This window comes from Periophthalmus magnuspinnatus, chromosome 21, assembly GCF_009829125.3.
Source record: "Periophthalmus magnuspinnatus isolate fPerMag1 chromosome 21, fPerMag1.2.pri, whole genome shotgun sequence".
In the NCBI taxonomy this organism is placed as follows: domain Eukaryota; kingdom Metazoa; phylum Chordata; class Actinopteri; order Gobiiformes; family Gobiidae; genus Periophthalmus; species Periophthalmus magnuspinnatus.
In genome coordinates this window covers 18,864,800-18,889,927 of record NC_047146.1, presented here as the reverse complement: position 1 = coordinate 18,889,927, position 25,128 = coordinate 18,864,800, and the positions used below count along the sequence as shown (strand labels likewise).

Sequence of the window (25,128 nt, the reverse complement as noted above, 5' to 3'; positions counted from 1 at the left end):
AACAGGGACTAAACAGAGACTAAAGAGCCGGACAAATGAGCAGGACCAAAACAGGATTAAATCAGGACTAAAAAGCAGGACCAAACCAGGAATAAACCAAGAATTAAGAGCAGGATTAAACCAGGATTAAACCAGAATTAAACCAGGACTAAACAGGACTGACTCAGAACTAGACAATACCCAAGATAGACAAACGTGTCAACACCATACGTAAAGTTGTCACACATCAATTACACCTCAAGGGTCAGGATTAAACTAAATTAATTTCACCGTTGAGATCGTTTTAGACGGAGTCCTACCTAGTCCCGGATCAGTGCATGTGTATCTCAGGTTTAGGAGCAGTTAAATCCTGGTTTTGTCCTGTTTTTGTTTTAGTTTGCGCTTCTCTCCGGGGACTGGTTGTTCCAGTTGTCCCCGTGCGCAGTAGACTCACTGGGGCCCCGGACGATCGGAGTTGTAAAGTTCAAGAGCGTCCGGTCCAGAGGCAGGGGCCGGGGTTCGTGTCGCTGTGACGGGGTACTCACCTCATGTCGATCCGCTGCGTCAGGCTGCGTCAGTCCAAACTGTCACAAACTTGTACCAAACTTTTCCCAAACTCTACGCTGGACTTCCGCTTCCTGGAGCAACGCACGGAGAGGGGCGGGGACTCAAAAACACACAAACCCAGAAAAAACACAGAATACTTAAAATGCTGGTGAAAAACAGCGAGAGCGCGACATCTGCCGGACAGGTCTGGAGGAGCACAGGTGCCCGGGCCTAAAGTGTGCGCTTCACTGGCACCGTGGCACGGGTTGAGCGCTCAAGTCACGTGGTTTAGTGCCGCTATAGGAAGTATCTAAATACATTTATCGAAATTACGCAGTATTAATTTTGAGTAACAGAAGGAAGCACGTGATCTGATTCCATGGAATAGAAAGTTAAAACCAGACTAGGAGGAGGGCCTCTTCCTTCTTTTTTCCACGTAAATGTTGCTACATTCTATCTATCTATCTATCTATCTATCTATATCTATATCTATATCTATATCTATCTATCTATCTCATCTATCTATATATATATATATCTTATATATATATTATATATATATAGCTAGATATATATATATATAGATAGATAGATAGATAGATTAGATAGAGATATAGCTATAGATTATAGATAGATAGATAGATAGATAGATAGAATGTATCAACTTTACGTGGGAAAAAAGAAGGAAGAGGCCCTCCTCACCTAGTCTGGTTTTAACTTTCTATTCCATGGAAATCAGATCACGTGCTTCCTTCTGTTTACTCAAAATTAATACTGCGTAATTTCGATAAATGTATTTAGATACTTCCTATAGCGGCACTAAACCACGTGACTTGAGCGCTCAACCCGTGCCACGGTGCCAGTGAAGCGCACACTTTAGGCCCGGGCACCTGTGCTCCTCCAGACCTGTCCGGCAGATGTCGCGCTCTCGCTGTTTTTCACCAGCATTTTAAGTATTCTGTGTTTTTTCTGGGTTTGTGTGTTTTTGAGTCCCCGCCCCTCTCCGTGCGTTGCTCCAGGAAGCGGAAGTCCAGCGTAGAGTTTGGGAAAAGTTTGGTACAAGTTTGTGACAGTTTGGACTGACGCAGCCTGACGCAGCGGATCGACATGAGGTGAGTACCCCGTCACAGCGACACGAACCCCGGCCCCTGCCTCTGGACCGGACGCTCTTGAACTTTACAACTCCGATCGTCCGGGGCCCCAGTGAGTCTACTGCGCACGGGGACAACTGGAACAACCAGTCCCCGGAGAGAAGCGCAAACTAAAACAAAAACAGGACAAAACCAGGATTTAACTGCTCCTAAACCTGAGATACACATGCACTGATCCGGGACTAGGTAGGACTTCGTCTAAAACGATCTCAAAGGTGAAATTAATTTAGTTTAATCCTGACCCTTGAGGTGTAATTGATGTGTGACAACTTTACGTATGGTGTTGACACGTTTGTCTATCTTGGGTATTGTCTAGTTCTGAGTCAGTCCTGTTTAGTCCTGGTTTAATTCTGGTTTAATCCTGGTTTAATCCTGCTCTTAATTCTTGGTTTATTCCTGGTTTGGTCCTGCTTTTTAGTCCTGATTTAATCCTGTTTTGGTCCTGCTCATTTGTCCGGCTCTTTAGTCCCTGTTTAGTCCCTGTTTAGTCCCTGTTTAGTCCCTGTTTAGTCCTAGTTTGGTCCTGATTTGGTCCTGATTTAGTCTTGATTTATTCCAAGCATTATAATAGCTGATTCAATTAATTAGTTATAGTTCAGATCTGGACATCTAACTTTATAAAGTACTTGTTAGTCTTGGTTGCGTCCTGCGGTTAAATCCTGGTTTAGTCTTGTTCTTGGAGCCTGTTTAGTCCTGGTTTAGTCCTGGTTTAATCCTGGTTTAATCCTGGTACAGTCCTGGTACAATTCTGGTTTAGTCCTGGTTTAGTCCTGGTTTAATCCTGGTACAGTCCTGGTACAATTCTGGTTCAGTTCTGGTTCATTCTAGTTTGTTTATGCATTATTTTATCCACACTTCTCGTGCGTCAGTGGGGACTATACTTTGTCCTGTAACTTTATACTTTATGTTGTATAATTGGATTATATTGTAATCTCTTATGGAGTGCAGGGGTCATTAATGCTCTGTCAACCATTCACTGGACAACAGAAAACAGATTGTGGTTGTAGTAGTGGTAGTTGTTGTTGTAATTGAAGTAGTAGTTAGAAAAAGACTCATTAAGGCTGTGTTCACTTTGGTTTGGTCCTGGTTTGGTCCTGGTTTAGTCCTGGTTTGATCCTGATGTAGACTCTGTTTGGTCTTGTTATAGTCCAGGTTTAATTCTGGCTTTAGTACCAATGTTGATGTAGTATGTAAATGTAGCTTTTAAGGGTAAATTCTACCAAAGTGTAGTCAGCTTCGCACCATTACAGTTTTAAAGTATAGACATTAGACCTTCATACAGGCGGTTTGGAGTATGTTGCCTAAGGACATGATGTGAGTGACTTTAACAGTATTTATAGAAGCAAGTAGGGCTGCAACTAATGATTATTTTAGCAATCTTGTAGTCAGAAAGACTTTTAAAAATAAAGTATTATTGATAGAATTAAGATTTTATTTTTTTTTTACAGTTTGATGTAATAATGCGTCTGTCTTTGTTATAAAAGGTCTTTACATATGTAGAGTCTGATTAGTTCAGATAATGGTTTGGATTATCAAACTACCTTATTTTCCGGACTATACGTCGCTTCAGAGCATAAGTTGCACCAGCGAAAAAATGCGTAATAATGAAGAAAAAAAGCATATATAAGATACACTAGATTTTAAGTCGCATTTTTTGGGGAAATTTATTTTACAAAATCCGAGACCAAGGACAGACATTTTCTCTTTAAAGGCAAGTTATAATAATAAGAATAAAATAGAGAACAACAGGCTGAACAGCAGTACAGCACGCTAATGTAACACATTTATGTTTATTCACCTACATGAAGCATAGACAACGAACTCATCACGTGTCTGGTATGTTTACGTAAGATATTAACAGTATGCCGGCTTGTCTACAAACATGAGAGACATGAGAGTTCTTTTCACTGATGTTTACTGTGGTCTTACTTCTTCATCACAGTTCACACTGTAGAACTAGCAAACACATAAAAAATAACATACCGGTAAGCTCTTGCTCATATTACATGCACACACAAAATTGCATATGAACAAATGGAAAATATACATACCGCTTTGGCCCGCTAATAAACAAACCGGTGAACCAAAAACTTTATATTTTACTTTTCAATTGTTTCTTAAATAGTGCTCTGTCGGGTAAGACTCCACATCAGTGATTAGTAAAAAACAAGGCTGAACTGGAAGACAGGAAGTAGTTTTTGTGACTTTAAACTAGACTTAGGATAAACTAGATATACAACTTTATGGTCTTATAAATAAGGGGAAATTAAATATGAAATGCATAAAAGAAAACAAGTCAAGTACATTTTCCTACAGGTATTACAAACGCACCAGCTCCATCTATTGGTCAATCAAGTGAACTGTAACATGCATAAGCAACCGTTACATAACACATATTTATTCAGCTACATGAAACATAAGCAGCAAACTGAATAAGTTTTTGGTTTGTTAACATAAGATATTAACAGTTAATCAGATAACTAAAGCAGAAAAAACAAGTTAACAAGTTTACTTTCGCTCTCACTCCAAATCACTAAATCCATTGAATTCATCCTCAACACTTCAAGCGACACTTCATCCTCGGTGTCACTTCTGAACTCCGTCAACTCCGGAAGTAGATGAAGTGCTGTTTCCGAATGGCTGTCATACTGGTACAGAGCCTGGAGTGCCCTTGCAAGGTTGTCAGTGTCACAATAATGAAGGTGCGAAATTCTATATTTTAATAATTTCACATATAAGTCGCACCGCTGGCCAAACTATGAAAAAAGTGTGACTTTTAGTCCGGAAAATACGGTACAACTACGATTATTTGTATATTTGACAAGTCACTAGTAGTAGTAGTAGTAGTAGTAGTAGTAGTAGTAGTAGTAGTAGTCGTAGTCGTAGTCGTAGTCGTAGTCGTAGTCGTAGTCGTAGTCGTAGTCGTAGTCGTAGTCGTAGTAGTCACAATAATGTTAATAGAGGCCTAGAGTTGGGATGGGCAATATATCTGTTCCAGTATTGATGTTGGCCAATACTGATACTCAATACTGATATTCAGTATCAATATTATTTGGGTGGTGCTCCATTCTGTGTACCCTTTTTGAACAGACTAATGACTGAAAATGGAAATTGAACACTGCTACATGTTTGTGTAAAGATACAGCCATATAACACATTGTGTATCCACATTATTGTGTGTATATGTTACTTTAACTTGAGACATAGCCTCGCTGTGGATTTTAAAAGATAAATATCAGTATCGGCAAATAGCCATTATCAACCACAGCAGCAGGCCAAATATTGGAACTAGGTATCGACTCATAAAATCCATATCAGGCCCTCCCTAGTCTAGAGGTGGGTCTATGGGGCCATGGAGATTAGCAAAGCAACAATAAAGTTTTTAAAGTTAATCAATAAACATTTCCTTTTAAAGCTGCATGATGTAACTTTTCCAGTGGGTTCTCTGTCACCACGGTGATATTATTGCTTCTAGAGATAGACCAATATTTGTTTTTCAGATTCTAGAATGTGATGATGTCATTCTCCCAGTGGTGAAGCCAGAGACAGTTTTCCCTGTTCATTCCACTGTAGTTTTCCATAACATATTCAAAAGGTAAAGTCACAGATGTTGTACCTGGTCATTTCTATTGATGACTAGACCAAGAACTCTGTATTAACAACAAAAAAACTGCATTTAAACTATATTCTTTTGAGCTGCCCCATCTGTGTTAAATATTATTGGCCTATAGAATGTTGTGAGGATAAAACCCAGCCATATGGGTTGACCGATACGGGCTAATATTTGACAGTTTTTAGAGTGGTGACCTAATTCCACTGCTTTCTAGGTTGGAAGTCAAACAGAGCTGTGGATGTCCAAATATTATTGCCATAGATATAATTTTTCTTTATTCCTTATTATGTTTGGGTCAAGCAGTGCACAGTTTAGACCGTAATTGAGTTTGTAGTAATAGGGCTGGGCAATATGTGGATAAAAATGAATCATAAAGCTTGTGTCAGTGCGGTATTTTCTCAGCATGGCCATATCATGATTCACTCACTTGAGTGCAGCTCCATGCTCATAAAAAACCCCACCCCTCCTATTGGTCAGCTTCAACAATGCTCTGTGAGTGACAGGTGGATTTAACCAAACACAATGAAGTGTACCCTTTCAGAAGAAGATGTTTAGTTTATTTACCTTTTAAAGACACTAAACATAAATTGTGATAAAATCGAAAGTATGATCCAGCTCCAAGAAAATTGCAACATACATTTTTTGTCATATTGTTGTGTACAGAGCTCAATTCACCACCAAGCTCATAAATTTGGCTTTGTTCATCTATTTGTGAATGAGACACAATATTTACCCTTAAAGAGCAGCATCAGACTTGCAGATCGTCCACACTGTTAAGGTACCCAAACAAAGCAAGTGAAGTGAAAAATAAAATGCAACTAAACAGCAAAAGATGTCAAAGATCAACTATTGAAAATGAAAGTAAGAGGTGTCACCCTGCACTTACTATAGTGAATTGTGCATTAGATTAAGGCCACTAGTGCTGCAAAATGACTCTACTTCAGCGCTGCAGACAGAGCTCAAAGCACAACACAGCAGGATAAACGCGTGTACCGTATTTTCCGGACTATAAGTCGCACCAGCGAAAAAATGCAGAGAAAAAGAAGAGAAAAAAAAAACATGTTTAAGTCACACTGGACTATAAATTGCATTTTTGGTGGATTTATTTTTCAAAATCCCAGACCAAGAACAGGCATTTTATCTTTTAAAGGCAAGTTATAATAATAACAATAAAATAGAGAACAACAGGTTGAATAGCAGTGCAGCACACTAATGTAACACATTTATATTTATTCAGCTACATGAAGCATAGACAACGAACAGAATAAGTGTCTGGTATGTTAACGTAAGATATTAACAGTTAATCAAATAACTAAAGGATAAAAAAATAAGCTAATAAATTTACTCTCAATCTCACTCCAAATCACTAAATCTATTGAATTTTCATCCTCGATGCCGCTTCTATGTCAACTCTGGAAGTAGATAAAGCGGTGTTTCCGCGTGGCTGTTATCCTGGGACACAAGTCTGGAGTTCCCTCATGCTTTTGTCAGTGTCACAATAATGAAGATGTGAAATTATATATTTTAATAATTTCACATATAAGTCGGGCCCCCGGCCAAACTACGAAGAAAAGTGGGACGTATAGTTCGGAGAATACGGTAGATGTTTAACTCTTATCTTGGCTGTTGGAACATGAAAGTTAAATTTTTATTAAATTAATTAATAGAAACTGTAACTGTAGTTCACATTTAATGTGGCCTGTTTACTACAGTCTGTTAACAAGTACTGGTAATAAATATTCAAAGGACGTTTTGATCGGTCTGTCAGATCTTTCATATAAGCGAAATGTTTCTGTTTTGGGGACATACTGATGTGCAATCAGGAATAACAGTGTTATTTCAGGTAGATAAACTACTTGTTTTTTATGTTGTGCTCATAGTTAAAACAAATAACAACTAGTATGTTTTTATGGAAAATACAGTAAATTAATGTATTACTTGATTCATCAAAGTAAATAATCGAAAGATTACTCGATAACTAACTAAACAAAACGCTCTGTTCCACCTTGTGATGTCATACAGGAAGTGCTCCACTGTGTTTTTAATCTTCTTACACCTTCACTAGAATCATTTGGATGATTTCAGCCCTGGAATTGCTAAATCTCTTCTGAACAAAAGGTAAAAGGTAGCTTTTGTCATGAAGCTGTAGTTTTCAAGTTATCACAAGGTGAACCAGGGCATTTTGAGCTTTGGAGATGTAGACAGCCTAATAATTCAGGATTACTCAAACTTGTGTGCATGAAACCTAACACAACTCAAGGTAAGTTTTTCATGAGGTAACAGCATGTCTTATAGCTCACAAGTCAATTTTGCGTAATAAAGGACCTTTAAATGTATCAAACCTACATTTATTCAGTCATAAAACTGTAAGAAACTTCACACTGTAGGGGCTTTCTGCAAATTGACATCAGGTTAACCCTTTCCTCACTGTGGCAAATAGAGTTGGGCAATATCTATATTTTTCTATTCGTCATACCATCCCCAAATTATACCATGATGGATAGTATTATTGATTGACCCAAATAATTAATAAATTTGAATTTTTCCTTCTATAGCACATACAGGGTATGTAAAATAGATAAAATAACACAAATTTAATAAGGAGCAATGTGAATCTTGTTGATGTAAATACAAAACACATGGCAAGGCAAGTTTATATGTATAGCACAATTCCTACACAAACTAAGTGCTTTATAGAATAAGAAAGACATTAAAAGCAGAATATAAACAAATCAAAATATAAATAATCATCATACAATTAACATTAAAAGAGTGAAGAACAAAAACATTTTAGTCAAATGCACAGCAAAACAGAACCGTTTTGAGCCTGGATTTAAACATGATCATAGTAGAGGCCTGTCTCACTTCTTCAGGAAGAAACGCTAATTCCTCATGTTTAGTCCTGACTCTGGGCACCACCAGGAGGCCGGTCCCTGATGTCCTCAGAGTGTGAGATGGTTCATATGGCACTAACATTTCAGAGATGTACTTTGGTGCTAGGCCATGGAGAGACTTGTACACAAGCAGAGCTGGTTTAAAGTCTATTCTCTGAGCCACATACTTCCTGATTCTAGTCAGGACCCGAGCAGCACACTACCAGTGTGATGATGATTTCAGGTGCGCTGCGTAAGAATCAGAATAAGAAGACTTTTATTGCCATCATCTGTGAACATAGTTCACAAACTACTTACTTCGGTGATAAAGTGCAACATAAAACACACTGAATATATACAACTACAAATAAGGACATGCACAAAGTTAAAAAGATATGCTTAAAAAATGAAATAAAATACTTTAATAAAATAAAATACTAATACAACAGTGCAAATGTGGCTTATTAAAGTGGCCGGTATAATAAGGTTTAGCAAAACTTTACTATATCGCGTTCCAAATTATTATGCAAATTGTGTTTAAGTGTCATAAAGGTACAATTTTTTTGTTTTCCATTGAAACTCATGGATGGTATTGTGTCTCAGGACTCTTTGGGTCAGTAAAATCAAGCTCAGACACCTGTGCCAGTTAGTTTGGCAGGTAAGTCCAATTAAAGGAAAAACTACTTAAGAAGGACGTTCCACATTATTAAGCAGACCAACATTTTCAAGCAATATGGGAAAGAAAAAGGATCTCTCTAGTGCTGAAAAGCATGAAATAGTTAAATACCTTGGACAAGGTATGAAAACCTTAGATATGTCATGAAAACTTAAGCATGATCATCGTACTATTAACAGATTTGTAGCTGATTCAGAGCGCACTCAGATTTGTGCAGATAAAGGCACGATGAGGAAGGTTTCTGGCAGACAAATACATGGGATTAAGAGAGCACCTGCTAAAATGCCATTACAAACCGCAAACGGGTATTTGAAGCTGCTGGTGCCTCTGGATTCCTGCGAGCATCAAGGTGTAGGATCCTCCAGAGGCTTGCAGTTATGCATAAACCTTCTATTCGGCCACACTTAACCGATACTCACAAGCAGAAACGGCTCCAGTAGGCCCAGAAATACATGAATACAGTCTTACTCCCTGAGTGCCATGCAACCCCGATGGTCCAGATGGATTGAGTGGTGGATGGTTGGTGGACGGCCACCATGTCCCAATAAGGCTATGATGTCAGCAAGGAGGTGGCAGAGTCATGTTTTGGGCCGGAATCATGAGGAGCTGGTCGGCCCCTTTAGGGTCCATGAAGGTGTGAAAATGACCTCTGTAAAGTATGTGGAGTTTCTGACTGACCATGTTCTTCCATGGTGCAAAAGAAGGATTGTGCTTTCCTTTCATATTGCATGTCAAATGACACTGCATCAGTGACACCATACACAGACTCAACAAATCTGATTGGAGACATTGGCTTGGAGGGTGTGGGGACCAGACTGATATCCCTCTGTATAAAAATATTGAGAGATATTCTGGATATTCTGGATTTGCCAAGCGGCCATCAAGTGATTAATCTATTAAACGACTAAAGGACTACAGTCCTACTTGTGGGTGGTACATTTCTATTGCTTTGTAGGGGTAATTTAAGTCATCTTTTTTCTGAAAATTCACACTTCTATGCACTTGGTTAAATCCACCGATCACTCTCTCAGAAGTGTTCTCTCTTTTTCTTACTTTAAAATAAGGTATGGATGAAGAAAGTCTAAATATCTCTTTGAGAATCTTTTTAAACACTTTAAGTGCTGAAAACACTACATGTGACTTTGATTATATTTTTCGCTATCTTTTTTATTTTTTATTTTTTATTTTTATTTTTTTAACAAATGCTAACACTGATTAGTTGCTAAATAAAAATTGGGAGTCTAAAGTACTCTGTCAGAATATGTGAGCTGCAAGTCTCTATGTGGAGGAGTGTTTAACTACAGCTGCTCAAAGATGCACAACTTTCCAGAGCCTGAGTGAGGTGTTACTCTTTCATGCCAGTGTTAAATGTAAAAACGCAGGATAAAAGCTTGTAAGATGTTTTTCCCATCTGTTTACAGTCTCGTGGTAATTTAATCTTGTGAGATCTCATGGCACAAGATCTCATCCCATCCCTAGAATTGAGCTATTGAAGTAAATTAGTGAATCCAGATATGACAATTTTAACTAAAATAACAGATCGTCACAGCAATAAAATCACTTACTACATCTCTTACTACATTATCGTGACTATTATTACTGCAGCTACAACTACTAGGCTACTGGCTCTTAGTCCCCTCTGCTAATTCCTCCACATAAGCAGTTTGTTAAAGTTGTGTTGTCATTGAGGTCTGCGGTGACGGCTCTAAAAATAGCTCTGAACAGGAAGTGGTGAGCACTATCCCAAATGCACACTTCCTGCCTCACACGCCGCTGCTCCTGTCTGCTCCTCTATCTCTTCTCCTGTCTTTTCCTCTGGCTCTGCTCCTCCTCTGGGTCTGCTCCTCCTCTGGCTCTGCTCCTCCTCTGGCTCTGCTCCTCCTCTGGCTCTGCTCCTCCTCTGGCTTAGGACTGCCTTAAAAATCAGATGGGACTTCTGATTAAAAAATAAATAAATATTTGACACATTACTTTTTGTACTGTGAAATGCTAACCTTGAAGGGGAAGAACAGACTAATGATTGTACTTAGTATTAACTATTTTTGATACCAATATTACAATCATAATAAAAAACACTCTTTATTTAGACAGTAGAATGCCATTTTCAACACTAAATGGTAGTACTTTCTTTTATATTACCATGTGGCCTTACATCTGTGTAATCCCTCAGTCGTCCAGGTAGTTTCCATAGTGATCCATGGTATAGTATCTATGTGGTCTTAACCGGACAAGTGTGAAAGTGCATTAACTGGTTCAATTGGAAGTAAAGTTCAAACGTTGTTGCTGTTTTCAGCCATACCATACTTTTTCAGACTGCTTTCAAACTGCTGCTCAAACAAACCGAACAAAGAAAAATGAGAATAAACTCCTCATTTCAGGTTGCAAATAGCCTCGGAAACGAGAATGAAGTAGAAACCGTTTTCCCCATTGGCCGGAGGAAAGTCCTGAGTCAATCTGTTAATTGTCAATTTAAGTTAAGCTAGATTTTACCAATTTGTCAGACATTTGCTCTCAACACTGGGTCATCGGTCACAGCAGATGAGGTGTTAGAGCAAGAGAACGTTTACTTTAGGGACGTGATGGCTACAAGTGAACAGGACTGGAGTTTGCTTGGAAACGTACAGAGATCACCTCCAGAAGGTGGTCTCAGTGTGGTTCTTTAGTCTGCACCAAATATAACTGGTCCACTCTCACACCAGCCCAAACCAACCAAAATTGCAGGTGTTCCAAACTCATTTTCATTTAATTAATTTCATTTATTTTATATTTATACAAGGAGATGAGTGAGTCATCAGTTCCCTGTTAAAATACAGAACAATACAAACAAAACAAAAAACTACGTTGGTCAATTTAAAACATTAAAAACAGGTGAAGGCATGATTATAAATGTTTATCACCAGATTATTAAAGTGCATTAGTGGCACCAGTGTATCCAGTGTCCTACTCCATTTTTGTAAAGCAAAATAACCATTTTTTTTTCCCCATTTTAGTTCTTTAGAGTTACCAGTTTTTGAACGAGATATCTTGTATTAAAAGTTCGCACATCGAAGTTCAACAAACAAGTGAGATATTAAGGCAGTCTATCAAATAGTTCCTTATAGATACTTTTTATATAGTGTTATTCTCTTCTGACAGATCGCGATGGCCAGCTTACTTTTTCATAATGTACACAGTGATGGGTTTTAAATTAATAACCTGTTATGAAATAAAGACCTGAGTGAAAGAGTGGATCTAAAGGTTTCAAATTAGAGGCTGAAGTCTGAAGTTCTTTCTTTAATTAAACTTCAGTTTTTTGTTGCAGTTTTTCATTGTATTTTTTCTTCTATGTGCATGTCCGTCTGCAGTTTCATTCACTATATTAATTAAAAAATGTAAGGCTATATCAGGGTCATGGAATGCTGATGTTAACCTGATAACACTGTAATACATGTCAGAGATGAAGGATTGTTCATTGAAATGAACAAGCCGCTTAAACCAGACTAAATGGTGTAGGTGTGAAAGCCCCCTAATACTAATCGGGATACAGCTCAAGATCATTCTAAAGCTATTTAGGAAAAGTTCATTTCTGTTCTGTGAGTAACTTTTTTAATACACACTCAAATGGGTATTTAGTTTCGATACCAGTTTTAGTATTCATTAGTATCTGATTTTTGATACTTTTGACAGCCCTAGATTGAATAGATTGTTTTCATTAAATACAATACGGTGATGGGTGTTTGGTTTCATCCATATTGACTGAGGAGGCGCTGAAACATGCAGGGGATCATCATCATCATTTCAGTTTTGTAAAAATTGCCAGACATTGCTATACAAAGGTCACAAGTGTATTTTCTGAGATAATATAATCACATACAACCATTTTTGTTGATTCCTTGCTATTCTGTTTCCATTAGAAATAGAAAAACAATATCTGCCAGATACCTGTAATACAGCACTAGCACCAGTACCCCCTGATGTCTAATGTATAATATAAACAAAAGCAGAACTATTTGGATAAAGTTGAGTTCAGCTGGAATATTCAGAGGCCTAACTGTCAGTTGCCCTCCCACTGTCTCCATGGGGTCTATATTCTGTGTAAAAGTTGCTACTCCTCTCCCAGGTTTGTGAGGCTTCTTGACCCAGGCCCCAAACTTCTGAGGACGGCCCTGCTTATCCATAATGTTTTCCGTTAGACTGTAGTTGTTTTTACTGATAACAAACTACATTTATATTAAAAACTTGTTTAAACATGGAACTTATTCGCAACATCAAATTTATAATTATTCAAATCCATGAAATTTTTAAACTGTTGATTGTAAACTGCAATTATTTTTGTGAGACAAAATTTCAATATCATCCGATGTTTACTACAAACATGTTCTGAAATACATGGGACACTATCTCTTTAAATCAAATGTGTTGTTTTGTGCTTGACTTGATTTGTTTGTGTTTTCTCAGGGGCCCAGCTGACCCTGTGCTGTGATGCAGGGGCCTGTGGACAGCTCAGGGGCCCTGGAGCCCAGCCCCCCTGCAGGTGAGGAGCAGCTAACATTACTGATGCTTGTCTGCAGTCTTTTAGATAGATAGATACCCAGTTTAGACCCAGTTTAGACCTGATTGTTTCATTGTTTAGTCCTGGTTCAGTCCTGGTTTAGTCCTGGTTCATCCCTTATTTAGCCCTCGTTTAGCCCTCGTTTAGCCCTCGTTTAGCCCTCGTTTAGTCCAGATTTACTCCCTGTTTAGTCTTGGTTTAGCCCTTAGGCCTGTACTCTGAAGCTGAATGACTCTTTGACCAATCAGCTGTGATCTGAACAAGAGAGGAGATCCAGCACATATTATTTTATATCAGTGTGCAGGGATTTATAAAGTAGAATGATACTTAAACTATTTAAACTAAATATATGCTATCATAATTAGTAAAGATCTAAAAACTAAACTGTAATCGTGCAGATTTGCACAAGTCGTGCGCCTTTACATGTTTCTTGTTGCAGACATAAGTGCTGTTCATTCAGTCCATGGCGCTGTATGATGATGTCATTGACGCTTCTTCTATGTCGATGAGTAATATTCAAATAGGCTCTACTTTCTCCATGGCATAATGTGCGTGGATGTGATTGGTCGCCAAGTGACAACTTCACATGAACACAGTGACTGCGTTTCCTTTGGCTTGGTCTTTATTATTTGAATTCTTCCTCTATTTCATTATTTTGATTGACACTTCCTTGTGTGTGAAGTATGTAGCTCTTAACTCTTCTATCATTCTGATTGGTCGGCTGGTGCTAACCCCATCTTTGTTCCTGCTTCATACTACTGCTTATCTAGAACCACCCATAATCTGGGTTAGTCTATCCAGATAAGAGAAATTTGTACAGGATAAGTTCAGACAACTTCATAGTACAAGCCTCTGGTTTCGTCCCTGGGACTAACCCTGTTTATACTAGTTTATCAGCTAGTCCCTCTTGAAAAGAAGCATCCACTTTATACCAGGTTTGAAAGATATTAGAAAAAATGTAAAATAAAAAAATATGTATTGTCTGTGTAATCCTTGTCATCCAGGTATGAGCCATAGCAAAAGAAAAATTAAATTCTGTCAACTGGCCAAAAGTTTTAGAGAAGACATTTCACTGCTCATCCAAGCGACTGCTTTAGTTCTGGTCAGATCGCTGGTGGACACTGCCTTTGTATCCGTCTAAAGAGAGGAGCTAATGACACTGAAACTAATAGACCTATTTGTATACAGTTTGTTTGTTAGCTTGGTCTATTGAGGTCATTTATCTCCAATTTATAATTTCATCATCAGGCCTAAATCAAAACAAGAAAAAACATAGTGATAGCCGGTATGCTAAGGTGTGAACAATTATGCAAAGTATGAGTCAGGCACAGTTTACACTTGGGTTGTTTTCACCTTGCCTAGTTACGTCTACATAAAAGAACATTGGCTTTGACAGCGGTGTGCTTGGGCTGGTTTCAACAGCCGGTCCGAGAGCACTTGAAACAGGAGGTTTTGGAGCAGCTTCACCCGCACTCTGGAGCAGAGTGAGTGTGCCTTGAATGTGGCTGACCTCAATCTGACCTATGCAGTCCACGATGATGGTAAAAGTCCTTGGAATTGGGCAAAAAGGTGCTTCAATCACATATTTATATGAGCGGGCACTGCAAAGCTGCTGTTTGACACGTTTGCCTTACGTTGGAAATTTGGATCAACTTAATATCTTAATACATCTCCTCCTGCCTGTGTCTGCGCAGGTGAGCCTGTGTCTGTGTCGTTCAAAAAGCTTTTTGTCCGCCAACACATACAGTCCACATGGTGTATTTAACCACAGGTGAAAGAAAAGATCATCGTGCATAGGGGAAGTGAGCGTGTACATACATTTTCACGGGGCTCTGCCCACTTGAAGTGCGTTGTCATGGAAATAAGTTTGGCTATCAGCTAATGGACGCTCGCATGGCTCATGGTGTAGTGTTTAAGGGTGAATGATGCGCATTGTATGTGAACAAGGCCGACACAAAAGTGAAGTAAACACAACTAAATCTAGTGCGCACTGGGATTGGTTCACAGAATCAACATGTGTGATAATGACCTTAACCTCCTGAGACCTGGCGTCCTCATATGTGGACAACACATTTTGGGTTGTCTAGGCCACAATGTAAATTTTTAGAAGAAGAAGAAGAACAGCAACAAGAACAGCAATAATGCAAATATATTATATATTCAGTATATATTTTTAACAGTTTAGAATGTTTGGAATATTTTTTTTTTGTTGTTTGTTTTTCTTCCTGCTCCTGTCAGCAGCTCTTCACACGAGACACATTGTTCCAAGAGGCACCATTGTTGTTTTTTTTATTTTGTTTTTACATCAGGACAAATGTTGCTGTGTTCAGGGTCTTTAATAGTTTTTGAAAATCATTATTCAAATGTTTTATCTAAATGATTAAAATGTCCACATATGAGGACATTTGATTTACATATTTTTTTCTCAGAAACTACATAATGCAAAAAGATATTTTTTTGTATCGGGTCCAACCAGCCCAAATAACAAAGAGAAATTAATAAAGCCTGACATGCAAGAGCTCGGGTCTCAGGAGGTTAATGTAGTTCAATAGACCCAGCTAATAAACAGGAACTGTTAACAAATAAGTGTTGTTTTAGTGTAGATGGCTCCTCCCTCCACTCTTCACATAGATATAAGGCAGTGTCCAGCAATCTGACCAGAACTGCAGAAGTCACTTGAGAAATTAAACAGCTTCACTCTAAAACTTTTTTCTTTTGCTACATATTTATTTCAGGATTTTCATATCTTTTTGACAGACGTTCAGTTCTGTTTAAACAAAAGTGAGTGTTAACAGTACTTGTCAAACTGTGTCAAAACTAAACCTAGAGATTAAACATAAGATAAGACCATATTAATAAGGCTAACTAAATGCAGCCAGAACCAGGCATGAAATGAAACACAGCTCCAGGTATGTTGATTTCAACCCAGTTTAGTTAAATTTTGGTGGAACTTTTTTCAAAATATGTTGCAAGAAGTTGAATAATCCTTGAATGATCTTGTGGGACTGCAAGATTAATCACAATTGAATTAAAATCACAATTTGACTAGTCACGATTAGGAAAGCACAAAGGCTGTAATTTTTGAAGTATCATAATTTCCTCCACAAACAACAAAATCTGCCTTATTTTGCTAAAAACTGCTTACCCTGTAATTTAGAACAAACATGTTATGAAATGTGATTCTTGTATTACTTTTTCATGTCACATTTCAGTCTTGTTGTCAGTTCTTCTGGATGCGTTTAAAATGCTTTGAGCAGAATCGTATTATTAAAACTAGCCTATTATGCAAAAGGAACTCTTCAGAGGGTAAATGAAAAGAAACACAATTTTAACATGGTTAAAACCTCTGAAATTATATTTAAAATGATTCGTACATGTAATGTTTATTCTCTTTGTATTCAAGACGGCATTGCTCCATTCTAACCGATTTTTTATCACCAGTGCCCACTGCTTTGTACTTACTTGAGTATCCAATTTTATTTTCATAATCGGTGATAGGCAGAGGATTCAGTGCAGCTATCTGGAGGAGCCGACAGCTACATGACTGTTTGTCGTTTAATTGTTTTGAATACAATGATTTAATATGTTTTATAGATATCACTTTAGTTTTTTGAGACTCTGAGTCTCCCTTCCCTTTGCTCCCTGTGCTATGTCACTCCCCGTTCATAACACTATCACAACACAATCAGCGTGCATCTCACTAATGACACTACTGTATGTTGCATCTAAAACCTCTTCAGGCATGTTTTTGATGAGGGAACAAAGTTATAACACAGTAGAAGGCTTAAAAAATTGATTTTGCATAATAACCACTATCCAAAATACAACACAATGATCCACACGTGTCATAGATTGCAACTATATATATATATATATATATATAATATAGCAGACACAAGCACAATGTCTTCTTTAAAAGATATATCTAAAAAAAACATCCCAAATTGTTCAGCCCTAGTGCAGAGGAGAGGACTTTACTGTTTTTGTGTTTATTATTTTGTCCCAGAACGCAGGCGTCGTCTGTGGGCTCAGAGCAGAGAGTCCATGTGGCAGTCCTCCCCCAAACCATCATCAGACCAGGACCTGAGTCAGAACCAAGACCCAGGCAGCGGACAGCACAACGGTCAGTATTACACCAACCCCTGTGGTAGTGTAGGACAGTGGGTATAAATGTACCCATTGCCCTACACTACCAGTAGTGTAATGGGTCTGACATGATGTGTTTTTACAGCACAAGAGAAATCTGATTATCAAAAACACCTGGTGACAAGATTTTGATTTCAAATTCCCTGAACATGACTTAATTGTGTCCCCAGATATGAGGCAGCCATGGTCAAATCAAATATAGCTTTATAATTTGATACAATTGTAATGCTGATTTATTGTTAATTACAAAAGTATTGGACATGATGGCCAAGTTATTTAACGGATTACACAGGCACAAAAATATAACAGTCACCCAGTTATGATCCATAGTTGATCTTGCTTCTTGAAAAGAAGCATCCACTTTATACCAGGTTTGAAAGATACTAGAAAAAATGTAATTATTATTATTATTTTTTTAAAGTATTATTGTCTGTGTAGTCCTAGTAATCCAGGTATGAGCCATAGCAAAAGAAAAATTTTACTCTGTCAACTGGACAAAAGGTTTTGAGTGAAGACGTTTCTGTGCTCATCCAAGGCACTTCTTCAGTTCTGGTCAGACCACTAGTGGACACTGCCATATATCTGTCTGAAGGGAGGAGCTAACTACACTGAAACTAACACAGATGTTTTTTTTTTACAGTTTCTGTTTGTTGGCTTTGTCTATTGCACTACACTAAGTGTGAGCTGTGCCTGAGTTATATTTTGCACAATTGCATACATGAAAGAAGGACATCACATGTAGAAAGCCCTCTTGACTTGTGGATATTCAAAATGCACCCTCAATAGATCTAAGAGAGCTAAAAAAAACAGGACAACAGGGAATCTGAACCTGTCTGAAAAGTTTCACAGGATTTCTCTATTTCAAATCTACAAACACTTTAAGACAGAAACTGGTTCACCCAAAGGACAAAACCCAGAGGCACAAAGAAAGCAATGTGGTCTACTCCATTCAGTGTAGTGAAGAGTGCAGTGAGCGTTACACCGGACAAACAAAAGTCACTTCATAAGAGGATGTACCAACACTGTTGCAAGAGCTCCTCAGAACCCCAGTCTGCTGAACAGCTCCATCTCAAAGCCACTTACTACTCCTTTGAAGATAGTGAGGTACAGATCACAGTCAAAGAAAACAAATGGTTTATGAGGGGAATTAAAGAAGGAATTTTTGTTTGGAAAGACAGTCTATAGTTGAACAGGAATGGGGGCCTTAGACATAATTTGTCTCTGATTTATAACTTCATCCTCCAACCTTAATCTAAACAAGGAAAACAATTACGGAATGATTGTGCAAAATATGACTCAGGCACAGTTCACACTTAGTGTAATTCACTGCACCTAGCCAACAAATACACACTGTAAACAAACAGGTGTGTTAGGTTCAGTTAGCTCCTCCCTTCAGATGGAAATAAAGCAGTGTCCACCAGCAATGTGACCACAACTGAAGAAGTGACTTGGATGAGCAGCGAAATGTCTTCACTCAAAAAATCAAAAACAGACAGAATTACGATTTGTTTTGTTTTTTTACTATGTTATAATTTGGCCTTTTAGTTCGCATGACGATTATCTAGTCAGAAAGCAGAATGAGTCTCACATGAGTCTCTCATTTGTGTTGCCAGTTTCAATACTGAAATCCATTAGATTTAAACCTAAAAGGACTCTCTGATTTGAATGGTCACTGCCGAAATTCCAACACCTGCAGACAATCACTAATCAGAGCTAGTGCAGCTTCTGCAGAGAAATAGATGTTTTTCTCATTCTTAGTATATGGACAGGCCATGCTCCATGTGAAAACTCAGAACCTCCAGAATTCACTCATTGGCTGCAGAGGCTGCACTAGCACTGATCCATGATTGGCTGCAGGTGCTGGAGTTTTTATCAAATTATAACATAAACAACTTGGAAATCATGTCCATTGTTTTTGTAAGTAAATGGTATAATTAAAAGCTATATTTGAACATGCTTGTCTCTTGTCTGATAGGTCATTGTTATGAAATGAGTACCGGTAATAAAAATGCTACCTTTTATCTCTTTACAGTGTTGGTGTTCATCTTAATAGCCTCACTATCTCTTTAGTCATGATATAGTCCCAATTTTAACCTGCTTTTGTCCTATTTTGACCTGACTTTGTCCTGTTATAGACCTAGTTTAGATCTGGTAGTATTCAAAGGTGAAACTGTCTTTACATGGTACATTTTCCTGTGTGTGTTTCAGGGCGTGTCCCACACAAGATCAGCACCTGGCTGTCTGAGTGCAGGTACTGTCCTGGGATGTGTTATACATGATTACAGCTCTTTATCTGTCCGCTCTTTTAAAGCCAGGGAACAAGAAAGTCAATATTTAAACTGAAAGTTAAATATTTAACTATGTTCTATGAATCAATTTTTTTAAATTATTTATGTAATTTTATGTATTTATATCTTTCTATCTCCTTCTCTTCTTTCTACCATTTCTTCTCACCTTGCATGTATCTGTCACTTTCTCTCCATCTCCCTCCATCTTTCGTCTCTCTCCCTTTCCTCTTTCTCCTTCTCTGTCTTCCAGCAGCAGTTCACTGCTTCCCTCTCTTCCTTGCACCTTACACCCCCCCACTTTATATTTCTCTCTCCATCCATCTCCTCTTTCCTCTCTCTGTCTCACCCCCCTCCTCATCTCTTCCCTCCTCCACCTCTCCCTCTCTCCTACCTCTATCATTTGGAGTTTGCAGGTGGATAAATCCCTCCACCCCTTCTCTCTCTGCCTCTCTCTGCCTCTCTCTGTCTCTCTCTGCCTCTCTCTCTCTCTGCCTCTGTCTTCCTCTCTCTGCCTCTCTCTTTCTCTCTCTGCCTCTCTCTCTCTGCCTCTACCTTCCTCTCTCTCTCTCTGCCTCTCTCTCTCTGTCTCACTCTGCCTCTGCCTCTCTCTCTGCCTCTCTCTCTCTCTCTGTCTCTCTCTGCCTCTCTCTGTCTGTCTCTCTGCCTCTCTCTGTCTCTCTCTGGCTCTCTTTCTCTCTCTGTCTCTCTCCATCTCTGTCTGCCTCTCTCTGTCTCTGTCTCTCTCTGCCTCTCTTTCTCTCTCTGTCTCTCTCTGTCTGCCTCTCTCTCTCTGTCTTTCTCTGCCTCTCTCTGCCTCTCTCTGCCTCTCTCTGCCTCTCTCTGCCTCTCTGTGCCTCTCTCTGCCTCTCTCTTGTCTCACTCTGCCTCTCTCTCTCTCTCTGTCTCACTCTGCCTCTCTCTCTCTGCCTCTCTCAGTCTCTCTCTCTCTCTCTCTCAGTCTCTCTCTGTCTCTCTCTGCCTCTCTCTGTCTGTCTCTCTGCCTCTCTGTGTCTCTCTCTGGCTCTCTTTCTCTCTCTGTCTCTCTCCGTCTCTGTCTGCCTCTCTCTGTCTCTGTCTCTCTCTGCCTCTCTTTCTCTCTCTGTCTCTCTCTGTCTGCCTCTCTCTCTCTGTCTTTCTCTGCCTCTCTCTCTCTGTCTTTCTCTGCCTCTCTCTGCCTCTCTCTTGCCTCTCTCTTGCCTCTCTCTGTCTCTCTCTGTCTCTCTCTGCCTCTCTCTGCCTCTCTCTGCCTCTCTCTGTCTCTCTCTGCCTCTCTCTGCCTCTCTCTGCCTCTCTCTGTCTCTCTGCCTGTAAGCCTGTGTGTATTTACTGTGCAGCAGAACCAGGCTGGTGTGAGTAGAGCAGAGCAAACACATGAAGCAGGGCGGGGAACAGGTCGGGCGAGCAAGCCGTGTGTGTGAGCACGCTCTTATCAGCTGACCTGCTCACACCCACAGCACAGGACACACATGGGGGAGGGGAGAGGAAAGATTTTTAGTTTATTTAAGTTAGATTTTTAGTCTGCTAAATGTCACACTAATTTACTTTAGTTTAGTCATCGCCCTAAAAAAGCATATTTTTTATTGGTCCACATTGTATTGCATGGCATCATGGACCTCCCCTACATGGACGTTGCATTTGTATTGTCTGGTTTTGGCTTCTTTGATGAAAAAATTAAAAAAACATGATATAACACAATAAGTCAAATCCTCCAGCTACGGTAATTTTGACCAAGACTAGCTCAAGTTTAGATGATGTGTGCCCAAGCGGTTTATGGCAGCAGCTCACTGCTCCTGACAGGTTGTCCCAGTAAAGTAAACTATACCTTAGTTTGAAAATATCCTAGTTGACAAATTTGAAGTGCAATTGGCCCCCTTCACTTGAGGGGAAGGGCAGTGGGGTGCACTAGTCTTGACTCTTTTACTAGTGTATGTAGTTTTTCAGTCGGCCCCTCTGTTACAGACGGAAGCTTCCTGAGCGCACTGGTGTGTTACTGTAGCAACAGGTGGAGGGCTCAGGGCCAACATGGCAGCCACACGGTGCCTGTAGAGGGACGTGAGGGCCATGGCAAACAGACGTTACACAACACTTTATGTGTGTGCTCAGCGCTGTCCTGAAGTTTGTCCCAGTGATAACACGAGCTTGTGTAAGAGTTAGCAGAGCAGAGCCACTGTCAGGACCGTCCAGGACGCTCCATTAAGCTTCAGGAGAACAGATCTGGTCCTGCCTCGCTCCTGCTTGCGCCTGCCTCTGGACCTGTTAGCTCAGAGTGACTGTTACTGCTGAGGAGGTGGCTCAGGGCTGGACAAGGAGAGGTTCAGACAGGATGGACTCTCCTGCTCCTCCTTATGTCTCATCTGAGCCTTCCCTCTTCTCTGTTTGTTCATAGGACGCCCATTGGAGCTTCTCTGGATGAGCACAGTGGCTCCCCGAACAGGGGTAAGAGATCACTCTAATACTCCATGAACAGCACTGTGTACACTGTGTGGCACAGCCCAGCGTGGCTCTGCATTTGATGTTTGTGTGAAGAAGAGAAGAGGATACTGACTGTTGGAAATCTGTGTTCTGCATGAAGAGTATTTGAGTTTACCACAAACTCATACACAACACAACTTTCCCTCATGTTTTTTCAGTAATCTCTTTGTACTAAAGTGTTCAATTTTAAGCATTTTATGCATATTAAGGCAGCTGGCCGGCTTGAATCAAATATTGGCTTTGCTGGAAATTTTTGTGCCAATATCCAAAAAGCTGAAAATTGCAAATATCAGCTGACTATCTTGGCTATGGTGTTTTAAAGACATGACAGGAGCGTGTTATAAAGTTGTGACAGGGGCACCCATGACAGGGGCACACTCTAAAGTTTGTTCTCTACAGGTCTAAGGAACGGCTGCAGTTTTGAGGATGACCTGTCACTGGGAGCTGAAGGTCAGTATGAGACAGCCTTTCTTTTTTTGTGTATTTAAACTATGTATAAACAAAACACATATAAATATTACACATGTCACAAATGTTTGACCAAAATGATGGTTTTCCAAAGTTGGTGTTTCAAAAGCATGTTGCCAGTCCTGATACCAGGGCTGAGGGGGCTGCTGACACCAGTCCTATACACCACAGTGTGAATACTGAGCAGAGCAGCTGGAAGGAGGCTTTAAAATGCTTATGAGAATACTGCCCAGTTTTTCTTTTTTTAATTTGGTGTTTATAATTTACTTCTATATACACTGCCTGGCCAAAAAAAAAGTCGCCACCTGGATTTAACTAAGCAAATAGGTTGTGGTTGCTGCAGTCGGTCCGGTCTAGGTTCAGCAACAGTCTGTGCTCAAAGAATGAGGTCAGCTGACACCTGAATATACTGAATGACCAGGTTATTCCATCAATGGATATTTGCTTCCCAGATGGCACGGGCATATTCCAAGTTGACAATGCCAGAATTCATCAGGCTCAAATTGTGAAAGAGTGGTTCAGGGAGCATGAGACAACATTTTCACACATGGATTGTCCCCAAAGATTCTCAATGGGGTTAAGGTCTGGACTCTGTGGTGATGTGCTGGAGAAGGCTTTGTGCAGAGGTCAGACTCTACCATCATCAATGCAACATCTTGGTGAAAAATTAATGCAACACTGGATGCAAATAAATCTTGTGACATTGCAGAAGCTTAATGAAACAATGCCACAGTGAATGCATGCGGTAATCAAAGCTAAAGGCGGTCCAAATATTCGAGTGTGACTTTTTTTTTTTTTTTTGGCCTGGCAGTGTGTGTATATATAGGTAAAACCATAGCTGTTACCTAGCACCCATAATGTTAACAAGGGTCAAAATAGTTTCAATTAGTGATAAAAATAAAAATAAGTGACAGCATCTTTATTGTTAAAAGAAGGTTTAAACTTACAAAAAATGTGTGTGTTCCTTGCTGTACTGAAATGGAAAAATTTAATTTCCGTGTTGATGACATGGGTAGAGGGATTATGTTTTAGAACTCAGGACTACATCAAATCAAATATAGCATTTACTGATACATAGCAAAACATAAACACTGGCCAAATTGCTTGTTATAATTTGGTGTTTTAGTTCTCAAGTTGATCATCCACTCAGAAAGTAGAATGAGCCACTCAGGAGTCTGGATTGCCAGTTTCAATGCTGAAATCCAGTTGTTCTGAACCTAAAAGGGCTCTCTCTGATCTGAATCATCACTACCTAAACCCCAGCACCTGCACCCAGTCAGCATCAATGACCAATACTTACACTGCACTGATTTATTCAACAGTACAAATGCTCACTTTGCACAACAAAGTGCAAACAAGTGGCATAAACAGCACTTATGTGTCCTAACAAAGCACTGTGTATTATCTTGGTAAAACAGAAAAGCTAAAGAAACGGCGTGTCCCGGTATCTTTAAGGTACTGGTATGCAGAAAAAAAAAATGGTATCCAGTCCTGCCTGTACTGAATTGTTCTCATGCATTTGACGAAAATGTGTCTTGCACCTGTACAGATATATTGAGATATATTGATATAAGCACTTTACTGTTCAATAATCAGGAAATGTGTGGTTAGCATGCTAGTTGTTGTTAGCTTCACTGTCATGGCAAAACTCCCGTCTACTCCATTGTTGAAATCTCTTACATGTTCAGAGCATCCTAATTATTATCCACAATATTATAGGTTAAGCCTCCCTTTGCTCTCCGCCAAGTCCATCCCCCTTCAGAGCGCCATCACAACACAATCAGCGTGCATCCCGCTAATGAAACTACTGCACATTGCATTACATTTGTCAGGTTGCTGTGTACAGTTTTGTGTCATGTTTTTGTATATTTATGGAGAATTGTCTTGTGTGAGCATATTTGACATTAGGGATGGGACGATATACGATAATATCGTTAATCACGATAAATAAGGTCCGCAATTAATCGTTCGTGGCATTTTTTAATAATCGCGATCATTGCGCACGATTATAATTGCCTTTACGGCACCACACTGCCTCATGTTTCCAGTTCCAATACAACGTTTAGATGTTAGTTTGTGGTGTTTTCTCACTCTGACATAGCAATGACACTTGTAGCTTCTGTGCTTATCTCTGTCTGAACTATATTCTGTCAGATATCAACAATAAACAAAGTCTGATCCGTAATTCTCCACAGGAACGTACCAGTTAAAACGCAAAACAACAGAACGTAAAATGCACCATTATGCACACATTTCTGCATCCATTCGTTTCCCAATTCACCAAAGTGCCTTAATTAAAAAAATTAAGTGTTCATCGACGGGCACTTGCGTCACTTCCGGCGCAACAAGGACCGGTCCATTTCGACAGCATGGCATTGAGGAGTC

General features: G+C 39.4%; 2 protein-coding genes across 4 annotated transcripts in view; one reads left to right on the top strand and one right to left on the bottom strand.

Moving 5' to 3' along the window:
* Positions 1 to 624, bottom strand: part of LOC117389786 (protein ITPRID2) — a 61,051-nt gene extending 60,427 nt beyond the window's left edge. For both annotated transcript variants that reach the window (XM_033987508.2, XM_055230495.1), the window contains exon 1: positions 525 to 624. The gene's annotated coding sequence lies outside the window, so the exon portion shown is untranslated. The remainder of the gene's footprint in view (positions 1 to 524) is intronic.
* A 913-nt stretch (positions 625 to 1,537) lies between these two features.
* Positions 1,538 to 25,128, top strand: part of LOC117389785 (protein ITPRID2-like) — a 59,339-nt gene continuing 35,748 nt past the window's right edge. For both annotated transcript variants that reach the window (XM_055230496.1, XM_033987507.2), the window contains exons 1-6: positions 1,538 to 1,637; positions 13,276 to 13,351; positions 17,376 to 17,492; positions 19,724 to 19,766; positions 22,190 to 22,239; positions 22,675 to 22,725. In XM_055230496.1, the coding sequence (XP_055086471.1) occupies positions 13,300 to 13,351; positions 17,376 to 17,492; positions 19,724 to 19,766; positions 22,190 to 22,239; positions 22,675 to 22,725 (313 nt within the window). In that variant the 5' untranslated portion in view covers positions 1,538 to 1,637; positions 13,276 to 13,299. The remainder of the gene's footprint in view (positions 1,638 to 13,275; positions 13,352 to 17,375; positions 17,493 to 19,723; positions 19,767 to 22,189; positions 22,240 to 22,674; positions 22,726 to 25,128) is intronic.